This window comes from Dendropsophus ebraccatus, chromosome 15 (genome assembly GCF_027789765.1).
Source record: "Dendropsophus ebraccatus isolate aDenEbr1 chromosome 15, aDenEbr1.pat, whole genome shotgun sequence".
In the NCBI taxonomy this organism is placed as follows: Eukaryota; Metazoa; Chordata; class Amphibia; order Anura; family Hylidae; genus Dendropsophus; species Dendropsophus ebraccatus.
In genome coordinates, this window is record NC_091468.1 from 45,888,743 (window position 1) to 45,901,909 (window position 13,167).

A 13,167-nucleotide genomic window follows, 5' to 3' on the forward strand; every position below is an offset into this window, starting at 1 on the left:
GCCGTAGATTAGAAGTAGCTTGAAGTTTGTAAAATGTTCTGCTGATTTTTGTCAATTTTCTGCCTATTTACAGGTACTAGATAATGCAATTGAAACCGAGAAGATGATTGAAAAGTATGAATCCCTGGCCTCTGACCTCCTGGAATGGATCGAGCAAACCATAATCATCCTGAACAACCGGAAATTTGCCAACTCACTGGTCGGTGTGCAGCAGCAGCTTCAGGCTTTCAACACCTACCGAACAGTGGAAAAACCTCCAAAGTAAGAAGACAATAAGCCTGTCTTGTAAATACTACAATACTATGTTCTTTTCTATTGTGTGGTGTACTAAACTTCATTGATAACAATTGTGTGTAGATGGAGCATTATTAACTTTCTATGGAACTTCCTAACATTGCAGAGTTCAGATTTCCCTTACAAATTACACCCCTCCCCCTTCCCTTTGACCCTCAACATGAATCATTGTTTCCAAATAATTCCATAAAAATGAGTTAACACGTTATATTAGGTCTGGTTCTTTTTTATGATTTCATGTAGATATCTGTGAACTCTTTTGAACTTTCTTTTAGGAATTATTGTGCAACTGCGTTTCTGTTTTGGTCAAACATAACCACATTTTTTTCCCTGCAATTTTTTTGAGAAATTACAATGTTTTTAAAATTATTTCTTAGCTTTTATATGGGTATGGAGGTCTAGTATAATTTTTTTAAAATTGTAATTAGGTTTTAGAGTGGGTTCACACTGCAATAAAAGGATGGCGTCAAATACTGCTACGTACTTCAGCAGACCCCAGTCATACTGAGGACAATGTGGAGGCTACTTCCCACTGCTTTACACTCATTAAGACTATGCTATTGGCATAGAGCAACAGGAAGTGGATCCAAAATGGCCACCAGGGGGGAGATTTATGAAACTGGTGTAAAGTAGAACTGGCTCAGTTGCCCCTAGCAACCAATCAGATTCCACCTTTCTTTTCTCAAAGATCCTTTGGGGAAAAAGGTGGAATCTGATTGGTTGCTAGGGGCAACTAAGACAATTCTACCTTACACCATGTTTGATAAATCTCCCCCTAGGTGACTACATTTGGACTGTTGACACGAGTCTGCAGCAGTACTTCACAGTATATTTTGCGATTCCTTTTTTTTCTTGTGAGATGCAGATACTATTCACACACCGCCTAAACACACTATAAACCAAGCTTTATTTGTACAGGTCAAAGCATGTAAATTGGCAGATGTTTGGTATGTTCAATTGCGTTACTGAGTTCCGTTTATAAAGTTATACAAAGATATAAAATGGGTTCTGTCATTTAGAAAAGTTTGACATATCAAAGGGTTTTTAAATCACTTGTATCTTTTCTAACCCTAATTTTTGTACAGATTTACAGAGAAGGGCAACTTGGAGGTTCTGCTCTTTACCATTCAGAGTAAGATGAGGGCTAACAACCAGAAAGTGTACATGCCAAGAGAGGGCAAGCTCATCTCCGATATTAACAAGGTGAGTGCTGCAACTATTCAATAGGCACCCTTAGGATTATTCTGCTCCTTCATATATCACAAGAAGATACGTTTCCTGATGTATTTATTTATTTCCAATGTTCCCAGGCCTGGGAAAGACTGGAAAAAGCTGAACACGAAAGAGAACTGGCACTGCGAAATGAGCTCATCCGACAGGAGAAACTGGAACAACTTGCACGAAGATTTGACCGCAAAGCAGCTATGAGAGAGACCTGGCTGAGCGAAAACCAGCGCTTGGTGTCTCAGGTAGGATGATCTGGATGATTCTTGGTTAAATGAACTAAAACTTTTTGAGCTGTTAGAATACAACCTGCTATTGTTCATCAGGTATGTAGACACAAAGCTTAGTGCTGGGTGTGAATATAGAAACACAAGGAGCTGAGCCTGTCTTTCCTATGCAGCAGTGCCCTATCAGGTCATGCCATCCTCTTTGGAGCAGCTATCCTCCTGTATGTCCTCCACTGACCTATGTACTATACACCTTAGTAGGATATATTTGCTGGAATTGTCCCTTTTGAAAAAATTAGTATATGGGTATAATTTATATACCTTTACGAATTCCTTTACGACACACGTGTCAGCCGTCTAGTATTGTATTGTAACATAAAGATGACGTCCCTTTCCATATGGGACTTCAGTTAAGAGGGTCCACTGATTGGATTGCCCATGTACCAGCCAGAATATAGAGTGTTTCCTGTTCTGACAGACCTGGAGATGACTGTGTATTACATGGAAGGCCTCTTATCTGAACGGCTGCAGTGCAATACTCCATTTCCCTTGCTGCAGAACTAGGTGTGGTCAAGCAGTAAACTTACCTTTACCCTCATTTATCCAATGCAGCGTTTAAAGGGAACTAGTCAACACTTTTTTATGCTGTCTGACCCATGACTCAGTGACTCGTCGTTCAGGCAGCATGAAAGTTATTACAGGTGCCTTTTATATAGGGTGTACAATATACTTTTTTTTCCCATCACTTAAATATTCTGGTTTTATTCTTTAAAGAACAAAACTTTAGTTTTCAGCTAGAAACCTAATCCTGTTACATCACATTATTTTCCCATGCTTTCCTCCATCAGTAATAAACATTTCTCCTTTTTCAGATTATTATAATAATTTATAATATTTCTACATTTTACAGGATAACTTTGGTTTTGATCTCCCTGCGGTGGAAGCTGCCACAAAGAAACATGAAGCCATCGAGACGGACATTGCAGCCTACGAAGAGCGTGTGCAGGCCGTTGTGGCAGTGGCGCGAGAACTGGAAGCCGAAAACTACCATGACATAAAACGCATCACTGCACGTAAAGATAATGTCATCCGACTTTGGGAATACCTCTTGGAACTACTGCGTGCAAGGCGACAGCGTCTGGAAATGAACCTTGGATTGCAGAAGGTTTTCCAAGAAATGCTCTACATTATGGACTGGATGGACGAGATGAAGGTTTGTTGTATTTCTACAGTACGGTCTATAGCAGGGATCGGGAACCTTTAGCCCTCCAGCTGGTGCAAATCTACAATTCCCACCATGCCTGGACAGCCAAAGCTTTGGCTTTCCAGGCATAATGGGAATTGTAGTTTTGCAACAGCTGGAGGGCCGAAGGTTCCCCGTCCCTGGTGTATAGCAATGCACCGTCTTACCAATTGTTGCTGTCTTCACAGTAACAATAAAACATTGGTTGTACACAAGTATTTGGCAACAATAAAATGTGCCGCCAGTGCCACCCAGGACCCTGACAAGGGGCTGTAACCCTGGAACAGCTGTCTGCAGATGGATAAACTGTCCTACTGGAGAGTAAACTGGCTTGGCTTAGATTCACAGTCATGTTCTTAGAGTCTACTTGAAGGAAAAGCTACCTCCAAGTGGTCTATAAGTATTCATATGTTTTCATGACGCCCTAGTTAAGAGAAACATTACCTCTGGTATCAAAACGGAATAATGTTGCACCACTTTCTTTTAAACTTTTTACATAGATTGTGTCCATGTCCCATAAGAGCAGATGGTGACAGTATTTTCTAAATATATTGCCAGTCCCCTTGGCTCTGCATTAATATGCCTGAATCATAAATCTCTGAACTAAATGTTCACTTTGCTGTCAAAACTCGTTGACACTCTCTTCATCTTTTTGCAGGTGTTACTGTTGTCTCAGGATTATGGAAAACATTTGTTGGGGGTTGAGGACCTGTTACAGAAACATGCATTGGTGGAAGCAGACATTTCCATTCAAGCAGAGAGAGTACGAGGGGTTAATGCATCGGCACAGAGATTTGCCACAGGAGGAGAAGGTAAAGAACACAGTCTTGTAACCTTTTGTCAAATGAATAGCTGTAAACCTATACAACTGTCCAGTAGCTGTCAGTGCTCTTTGTAGGAATTTGTTAATAGTATGTTTTTCATGGCTCTCGTCAGCTTTGCTTTATATACCGGCACATAATGAGCAGAGCCATGTCATTTTTTTAGAGAGTGATATGGTTTAGAGGGGCCTTGCTATATTGTTGGAGGATAAGATTAGGCAGGGTAGGAACACTATACGCACAGATAGGGATTTGTTTGCTGCATCCCTGATGTTGTTGGAAGGTCATTGTATATAAAGATGAGGGTTTTTTTCTACCAGGTTCCTCCTTTCCTTTAATTTTCCATTTGAAGTGTTATACTCTCATACTTAAAGGGGTTGTCCCATTTGCAGAGGATTAAACTTTGCATCGGTTAATCAGCTCGGCATCTCTGTACTTACCTCTCCCAAGTGTGCCGCAGGCTGGCCTCCCGTTAGGTGGGAACCTAGGCAACCGCTGTCCACACTACATGAACACCAAGGGGTCAAACTTCAAAATAAAAGAAATCTTGCTAATAAAAAACAAAAGTTTAGGATTTGGGAATCACCGTTTTAATGGGGTAATCTAGGCTTAAAAAATATGGCTTATCCTTTGGATAGACCATTAATATTAGATCTCTGGAACCCCCACCAATCAGCTGTTTAAGGGTCCTTTGGCCCTTATGTCAGTTTGCGCAGTCTCTTTACTCCCAACCTGATAAGGTTAAAAATAGTCAGGAAACGAAAAAAACACAATAAATGTATTGTTTTTTTTTTAGGTTATAAGCCCTGTGATCCACAAGTCATCCGGGATCGTGTGGCTCACATGGAGTTTTGCTACCAAGAGCTGTGTCAGCTGGCAGCCGAAAGAAGAGCACGTTTGGAAGAGTCTAGGCGTCTTTGGAAGTTTTTCTGGGAAATGGCAGAAGAGGAGGGATGGATAAGAGAAAAGGAGCAGATCTTGTCTTCTGATGACTATGGAAAGGATCTGACCAGCGTTGTCCGTCTGCTTTGCAAACATAAAGCATTTGAAGATGAGATGAGTGGACGGAGTGGTCACTTGCTGCAGACCATCAAGGAAGGTGAGGAGATGATCGCTGAGGAGCACTTTGGATCTGAGAAGATAAGAGAGAGAATAAAAGATATCCAGGAGCAGTGGGCTAACCTCGAAAACCTGTCTGCTATCAGGAAGAAACGTCTGCAAGAAACATCCAGTTTCCATCAGTTCCAGGCAGATGCTGATGACATTGATGCATGGATGCTGGACATCTTGAAGATTGTGTCTAGTAATGATGTTGGACACGATGAATTCTCTACACAGTCTCTAGTAAAGAAACACAAAGATGTAGCGGAGGAGATTGGAAGTTACAGATCTACTATCGATGCACTACACGAGCAAGCAGCCGCCCTGCCTGAGGACCAGTTTGAGATGACAGAAGTACAGAGCAGGTTGTCTGGAATAGAGGAGAGATACAAGGAACTGGCCGAGCTGGCAAGGCTTCGGAAACAGGCCCTTCAGGATGCCCTTACTCTCTATAAGATGTTTAGTGAAGCCGATGCCTGTGAGCTTTGGATTGTTGAAAAGGAGCAGTGGCTGAACAATATGCAAATACCAGAGAAACTAGAAGATCTGGAGGTTATTCAGCACAGGTAGGCATCCTTTCCTCCTTGTTGGTATACATATTCTGTCTGATGTATCTGATATTTATGAGCATTTGGTTGGGATTTTAGATTCGAGAGCTTGGAGCCGGAGATGAATAACCAAGCCTCCCGGGTCGCTGTAGTCAACCAGATTGCCCGCCAGCTGATTCACAGTGGACATCCAAGTGAGAAAGAAATCAAAGCACAGCAAGACAAGCTGAACACCAGGTGAGTATGTGAGCCGGCTACAGAAGGCGGCTTTTATAATTTTTTCATATGGCGTGTTCACATTTTCTTTTATTTTTTTTATTAGGTGGAGTCAGTTCAGAGAATTGGTGGATCGAACAAAAGATGCCCTCAGTTCAGCCCTTAGTATACAAAATTATCACCTTGAGTGCAATGAGACCAAGTCGTGGATCAGGGAAAAGACCAAAGTCATTGAGTCCACTCAGGAGCTGGGCAATGACCTGGCCGGAGTTATGGCTCTCCAGAGAAAGCTGACAGGCATGGAACGGGACTTAGCTGCTATTGAGGCCAAATTGACTGATCTCCAGAAGGAAGCTGAGAAACTGGAAGCCGAGCACCCAGATCAGGCTCAGGCTATCATGAATAGACTTGCAGAAATAAATGAAGTTTGGGAAGAGATGAAAACCACATTGAAGAACAGAGAAGAATCTCTTGGTGAAGCCAGCAAGCTCCAGCAATTCCTGCGTGACTTAGATGACTTCCAGTCCTGGTTATCAAGGACCCAGACAGCCATTGCCTCAGAAGACATGCCAAACACCTTAGCCGAGGCAGAAAAGTTACTCACTCAACATGAGAATATCAAGAATGAAATTAACAACTATGAGGAAGATTACCAGAAGATGAGAGACATGGGTGAAATGGTGACGCAAGGACAGACGGATGCACAGTACATGTTCTTGCGCCAACGTCTCCAGGCTCTCGATACTGGATGGAATGAGCTTCACAAAATGTGGGAGAACAGACAGAACCTCCTAAGCCAGTCCCATGCCTACCAACTCTTCCTAAGAGATACCAAGCAGGCAGAAGCTTTCCTTAATAACCAGGTATGTAAAGACATTACATTAGTGCCCCATTCCTTCTAATCACTGTTTCAGTTCCGGACATTGCCCAGACACCTAATGGTAGTGTGTTACCACCCGCTGCCCATGATTTTTGACATCCTTATTGACAACATGACTTTTACGGGTAAATTCTGTGGTTGTACCACCTCTAAACACTAGTAAAAAGTGGGAATTCATGGCACAGCCACATGGCACTGTGACCCTAGGCATGTAAATGCATCATAAGAACTTCAATTAAGAACCATATATCAGTTTCTGATTTAGCCGGTTACATGCTTAGTTTTGTAATAATATCCTTTATTGGTCCTTAGGTTGACATATCTGGTCCATCAAGTTTTATCATTTAAAGTGTGCCTATCATTTACACAAACTTCTGACGTGTCATAGCAACATGCCAGAGGTTTGTATTGGTGGGGGTCTGGGTGCTGAGACCCCTGCTAGAATGAAGGGGCAGTCTCTGCTCTCACTTGTAAAGTAGCAGTGGATGGAATTCTAGTGGAGCCTATGGCACTTCCTGTAGACTCTGTTTGCTGGAAGTTCCATAGATTCCATTATAATTCTGTCCTCTGCTACATTAGCAGTGAGAGCAGAGATGAAGTGGCTGAGCGCACGCTGCTAAGCCCTTCTCTTTGTTCTAGCGATCAGCGGGGGTCTCAGCACCTGGACCCCAAACAATACAAACCTCAAACAAACAAGTTGCTATTACATGTCAAAAGTTTAAGTGATAGTTACCCTTTAACTTATCTGTTAACATTTTAGGAGGTTGTGTAAGGATAGAAGAACATGCTTTTTTTTTTAAATTCTTGGATATTGTACCCCAATATTGTAGCTCAGCCCCATTCAAGTAAATGGAGTACCAGACACAGCACATAGGGGGCAAATTACAGTAGAGAGCAGACATTTGTTTTTTTTAATGCTTACATACTAGGAGTAGTCACTGTGCTGCTCTTTCTTAGGGTGTTCTATGAAGAGAAGGAACCCCTGTTCTGTGTGTGCAGTGTATGGGATTCCGTATACAGGTTAGGCTCCACCGACTAGCTCAGGGTAAACTGAAATTTAGGGATTGTGTGCAAAGGGGAAAACCTGGTGAAAGATTCCATATACAAGTTATAGAACAGCCAGTTTACTAAAGAATGAACAAGAGAATATTAGGATAGCGCCCCATGAATCTGTGTTCATTTACTCTCTTCAATATAGGAATATGTCTTGGCCCACACTGAGATGCCAAATAACCTGGAAGCTGCTGAAGCTGCCATCAAGAAACAGGAAGACTTCATGACCACCATGGATGCCAGTGAAGAGAAAATCAATGCAGTTGTAGACACTGGAAGGAGACTGGTCAATGATGGCAACATAAACTCCGATAAGATTGAAGAGAAGGTTGAAAGCATTGACAGCAGGTACGAACGTCCTTTAGTTTATTATTGATAGTACATGCTGCTGCCTCGTACCCCAGTCACTGCAGTCCACAGCAAATCCGCAAGACAAGGGCCTTCCAGAAACCGCACCGCTCATGTCCTCATTTTGGGTGTGGTTTTGCAGCTTAGTTCCATTAAAGTGAATGGATATGAATGGTACACAACCTGAAGACTGGTGTGATGTTTTTGCAAGAAAGTGTTGTGCTTTTTCTAATCCTGAATTACCCCTTCAAGAAATAGTATTATCAGTAGTCACCAGTGTAAACACATTTGATGCAATATATTAGATTGGGGGATTAAATAATCTGTGTTAGGGTTAAAGGGGTATTCCGAACTCCTATAGATAGGGGAATAAGAAGCTGCTTGGTGGCGGTCTGACCACTTAGGTATGTTCAGCCCTATAGAGAGTGAATGAATTGCTGGTCCGCATGTATGTGCTCTGCTGCTCCATTCTAAAGGCAATAATCCATTCTCAGAAAACATGGGGGTTCCGGGAGTGAGATAGGGGATAGTTCTGCCACTTCATTTCCTCAGTTCTCTTGATCAGTAGGGTCAGATACACGCTGATCAGCCTCTTACCCCGGGTTGTGTAGATAAGAGAGCACTTTAGGTGTTGGAAATACCTCTTTAAGATGACCGCTCTCCTGCACTTTTGTATTTTAATGCATCTTTTTTGGGTTTGCATTTAAGACATAAGAGAAATAGAGAAGCGGCAAACGACCTCTTGACACGGCTGAAGGACAACCGAGAGATGCAGAAGTTTCTGCAGGATTGCCAAGAGGTACCTTATATCTTACATCTACTTAACACAAGTGCAGGTGCTGAACCGCACCGATCCAGGGTCATATATAGCTCCTTTACTTGTGATGCTACCAAGGAAATCTTGCTGCAATACAGATGTGTGTGTGACGGGTGTCTTATTAATGGTTGAACTATTATAATAGTTCAGCGATCCCCGCCACAGACACTCCTTACTCGCCAACATGAATTTTGTCCAGTTCTAGAGTAATACCTTAGTGTGCACCCCACTGCTTGACTAACATTACATTGTGATTGGGTGCCCTGGGTCTGTGCGTACATTTATTTGGCATCAATGATGTATGGTGTCTCTGAGAAGCCATCTATTTATTTATGAGCTCTGCTCTAGAATTGTGGAGAAAGGGAGATAATGCGAATCCCTCGAACTAATGGAGGTGCATATTATTAGGAGCCAAGTCCTTGCATTTAGTTGACCCCCTTTTTTTTATTTTTTTTAAACATAGTCGGAGAGATGTATCAAACATGGTGTAAAGTGAAACTGGCGCAGTTGCCCCTAGCAACCAATCAGATTCCACCTTTCATTTTTCAAAAATCTGTGAGGAATGAAAGGTGGAATCTGATTGGTTGCTAGGGGCAACTGAGCCAGTTTCACTTTACACCATGTTTGATACATCTCCCCCATTATGTTAACCTGGAGTTAAATTGTAGCAAAAAGACCATAACCATCAGCCCCTTAGAGAATCAGGCTGATTCAAGATGGATGCGTCATCTATTGGATCCAACATCAGTCTTCCAGCGTATTAGGAGAATTCCATCTGTTTTAGTTTATTTGCACTTGTGATATGTTCCAGATGTACAGGCCGCAGATTGGATCCTTCTCCATTTCTAGCATTGCGTATATCGTATGAAAAATTACACTTTCCTTGTCTTCCAGCTGTCCCTATGGATTAATGAGAAAATGCTCACCGCCCGAGATATGTCGTATGACGAGGCCAGAAACCTACATAGTAAATGGCTGAAGCACCAAGCTTTTATGGCAGAACTGGCTTCTAACAAAGAATGGCTTGACAAAATCAAACAGGTAATACACCTAAACCTTCACATATGCTTATCAAATCTCTTTAAATGGCTTCAAACCTACTCCATTGACCTCTGTTCCTAAGATGGTAAATCCAGCCATGCAGAAAAGGAAAGATGGGTGAGAAACATTCAGCTGAACACTCATTTGGCTGACAATTATTGAAGGTGTGTAGACAACTTAGTGATACTGTCACCCCCTGTATGAGGACTTCGCAACACAGCTTCAAAGCCTAAATTCTGCAGTTTTCATACCTTGCTTTAAAATAGATTTCTTGGTGCTTGATCCAGTTAGATCGTTAGATTGTGCTGCCTGGGTGGAGCCTCACGACCGCTGTGCCACTTTGCCACGCCCACCTGAGCACCGTAGGCCTTGTCCCTCCGTGACATCATTGGTATCTAGGACCCCGCTCCCTTGGCGACCATTGGTCTAGGCCCCACCCCTCTAGGTTGGCCCTTTCCAATGTCTGCCAAGGGGACGGGCGTAGACCTCTAGGCCAGCCCATTCCAATGGCTGCCGAGGGAGTGGGCCGAGACACTGATGACGTTACGGGGGGGGGGGGGCAAAGTGGCACAGCGGTGAGGATTCCCCGCCCAGGTGGCACAAACCAAACAAAAAAAAGCATTTTTCACTGGACCAGGCACCAGCTGGAGAGCCAGGGTTCCCGACCCCTGACCTAGAAAAACCAGACCCTGGTAAATCATATATTTTGACATGTCTCTAGGACGAGTGACAGTACCCATTAAAAAAATAAATAAACTGACTAAAACTAGTTGCTAGTAGATAACCTTTGGTCTATTAAAGTCTATGGTACCACTGGCATAGTGCCACCACTCCCCACATTATCCTCTGCTTTAATTCTATGTCACTGAATGGTTTTCTGTGAATTTCTTACCGTTTCTCAGGAAGGAAACCAGCTTATTGCAGAGAAGCCAGAACTTGAAGCCGTGGTGAGGGAGAAGATGACAGCCTTGAATTCGATGTGGGAAGAACTTGAATCCACTACACAGACAAAGGCCCAAAGACTTTTTGATGCCAACAAAGCTGAACTTTTTACCCAGAGCTGTGCGGATTTGGACAAGTTTCTCCATGGTTTGGAGAGTCAGATTCAGTCTGATGATTATGGAAAGGATCTTACCAGTGTCAATATCCTCCTGAAGAAGCAGCAGGTTAGCATGGGGCTGGCGGGGACTTCTAAAAATACAAAAAAAGGCACATTTGTTACAGAGATCCTTTTATGATGGACTGATGCGGAGTTGCCTTTCTATATTAGGCGCAATGGCTAATTTGAAGGGGAACTTTAGCAAAAGATTGGCAAAAATGGCAAAAAGTTCATTCAGATCAACTGTTTTCAGAAAGTTATATAGATTTGTAATTTACTTATTTTTAAAAATCTATTAAAAAATAACACTAACCTATGGTTTACGTTAGACTATCAGAATGGCTGTGGGCACACAGTACAGTTCACCTTTATAAAGCCAGAACAATAAAGCTTATGGGCTAGGATTAGCAGTGCATTCATTTTGTCAGCAGGGGGCTCCAGGGAATAGCATCGGGACCAAAACTATGAACAAGATAAGTAACCGTTGTACGCAATATAATCTGCTTCCAGCCTGTGAAGGTTTGTAAGCGTTCATATTACAATGGCACACAGGAGTCGGGGAAATGAGTGAATGCAGAAACTGTGTCTGGTTGGGTGACCTTTTCTTTCTCTAACACAGAACATCCTGTGCGCTCGCTGTAATTGAAGGAAGATTGAGTGAGGGTGGGCGGCTTTATTTTATTTTTTTTTTAAGTGGATATTTTAGAATATATAATTATGATGGTAATGTTCCTTCGAAATATTAAAACAGTATTTTCTCTATTCATTCTTCTGTTAAAAGAAGAATGCTCAGGATTGTAACAACAAATTAATTCCATTACAGATTATAGTTGGTCATTGTAAATCTAGGCAGTTGTAGTATTGGTGCCAGCTATATGGGATATTGCCTCCAATCCTAAAGGGGTATACAGAGTTTAAATATATCTCGGATCTCAGACAGGCGTGACCACCTATTGCATCTACGGCAGGGTTTTGAGTGTTTTAAGTGGAGTAGCGCATGCTTCCAACTCTTGCAGGAGACCCAGCAGTCCAGACCCTATGCAGTGTGACACATTCACTATACTTGCTTTATACTCTATTTATTACAGTGCAAAAACATTTTCCCCATAGTCAAAAAAATGTTGCTTGCTTTTTCTTCTTTATCCTCTACAGTGTTCTATACTCTATTTCTCTATACTTGTACATGGACTGTATCATTCTACCTTTGCAGACTGCCTTGTATTTGATCTTCCTTATCTAAAGTTTGTGTGAGCTGTCCTCCAAGGTTTCTCTCACCCCTGTTCACTCTTTAAGCTGTTGTGTAACTCTCTCCCTTTCCTGCTGCTTTTTCTAACAGAAAGTCCATCTAATGGATTTATCTTATTTTGTCTGATTAGCAGTTAAATATTAGGAAAGTTTCACTGAAGAATATTTAGAAAGTTGCTTGATTTTGCTTTCAGGAAACAAAAAAAAAATCAGTGCAAACTGTCTTTATCCTTTTAAAACCTATTTTTTTCCTTCAAGGAGTAGGCCTTTAAAGGAAACCAGACCTTTTATTTTTTATTCATTTTTAAAAATTAATTTTTCGGGGAGAAATAAGATTCCATCAATATATTAAATAGCTTCTGCTTTGCAGTGTTGAAATCCTTCTTATGTGAGAATAGCTGACCACCCGATCGCCCAGCCATCCTGACATGACACATACCGCAGGGTGCGGGTGGAGATTATAGTAACCTGCTCAGATTCCACACCACATTTTTTTTTTTACACGCTTTTCGAAATCCTTTTTATAGGCTCAATGATAAATCTGTATAAAGCCCCAGGAGTGAGTAAAGTGACTTTATACATTAGTTCATAAGCCGTTTATAAGAGCCAGAAAGCCCAGAACAAAGGAGGGAATGTGTAAACAGCTCGGAGCTCCTCCACAGCCCCTACCCGTCGCATGCTCTAAACAGCTTCTGTGTGCACATTTATTGTTATGGCGGAATGTGATCTTTGAAATGTCAGATATTAAAAGAATTTGAGACCCTGAGAGACTACAGTATGCTCGAAATAAGGAATTAACACAGATTTTATTCTCCCCCCCTTGTTTTTTGGCTCTGTTTCCCAGGGCACAGTGTTATAGTTAGCTCAGACTCCAGCACACATCTTACTGAAAAAGCTTTAAATAGGCACTGTTGTTTCAGCAAACCTTGCATTGATCGATGCTCATCAGAAACTTTGTAATGTATCTTATCAGACAAAAATGCTTCCTTCTGTTATCAGCATCTGCCCTC

At 42.0% G+C, this 13,167-nt stretch overlaps 1 protein-coding gene across 2 annotated transcripts in view; it reads left to right on the forward strand.

The window, feature by feature from the left end:
* Positions 1 to 13,167, forward strand: part of SPTBN1 (spectrin beta, non-erythrocytic 1) — a 124,739-nt gene that overhangs the window by 89,602 nt on the left and 21,970 nt on the right. For both annotated transcript variants that reach the window (XM_069954333.1, XM_069954334.1), the window contains 12 exons: positions 74 to 261; positions 1,380 to 1,497; positions 1,605 to 1,763; positions 2,656 to 2,958; positions 3,647 to 3,800; positions 4,606 to 5,476; positions 5,558 to 5,695; positions 5,781 to 6,537; positions 7,753 to 7,955; positions 8,664 to 8,754; positions 9,667 to 9,813; positions 10,716 to 10,979. In XM_069954333.1, the coding sequence (XP_069810434.1) occupies positions 74 to 261; positions 1,380 to 1,497; positions 1,605 to 1,763; positions 2,656 to 2,958; positions 3,647 to 3,800; positions 4,606 to 5,476; positions 5,558 to 5,695; positions 5,781 to 6,537; positions 7,753 to 7,955; positions 8,664 to 8,754; positions 9,667 to 9,813; positions 10,716 to 10,979 (3,393 nt within the window). The remainder of the gene's footprint in view (positions 1 to 73; positions 262 to 1,379; positions 1,498 to 1,604; positions 1,764 to 2,655; positions 2,959 to 3,646; positions 3,801 to 4,605; positions 5,477 to 5,557; positions 5,696 to 5,780; positions 6,538 to 7,752; positions 7,956 to 8,663; positions 8,755 to 9,666; positions 9,814 to 10,715; positions 10,980 to 13,167) is intronic.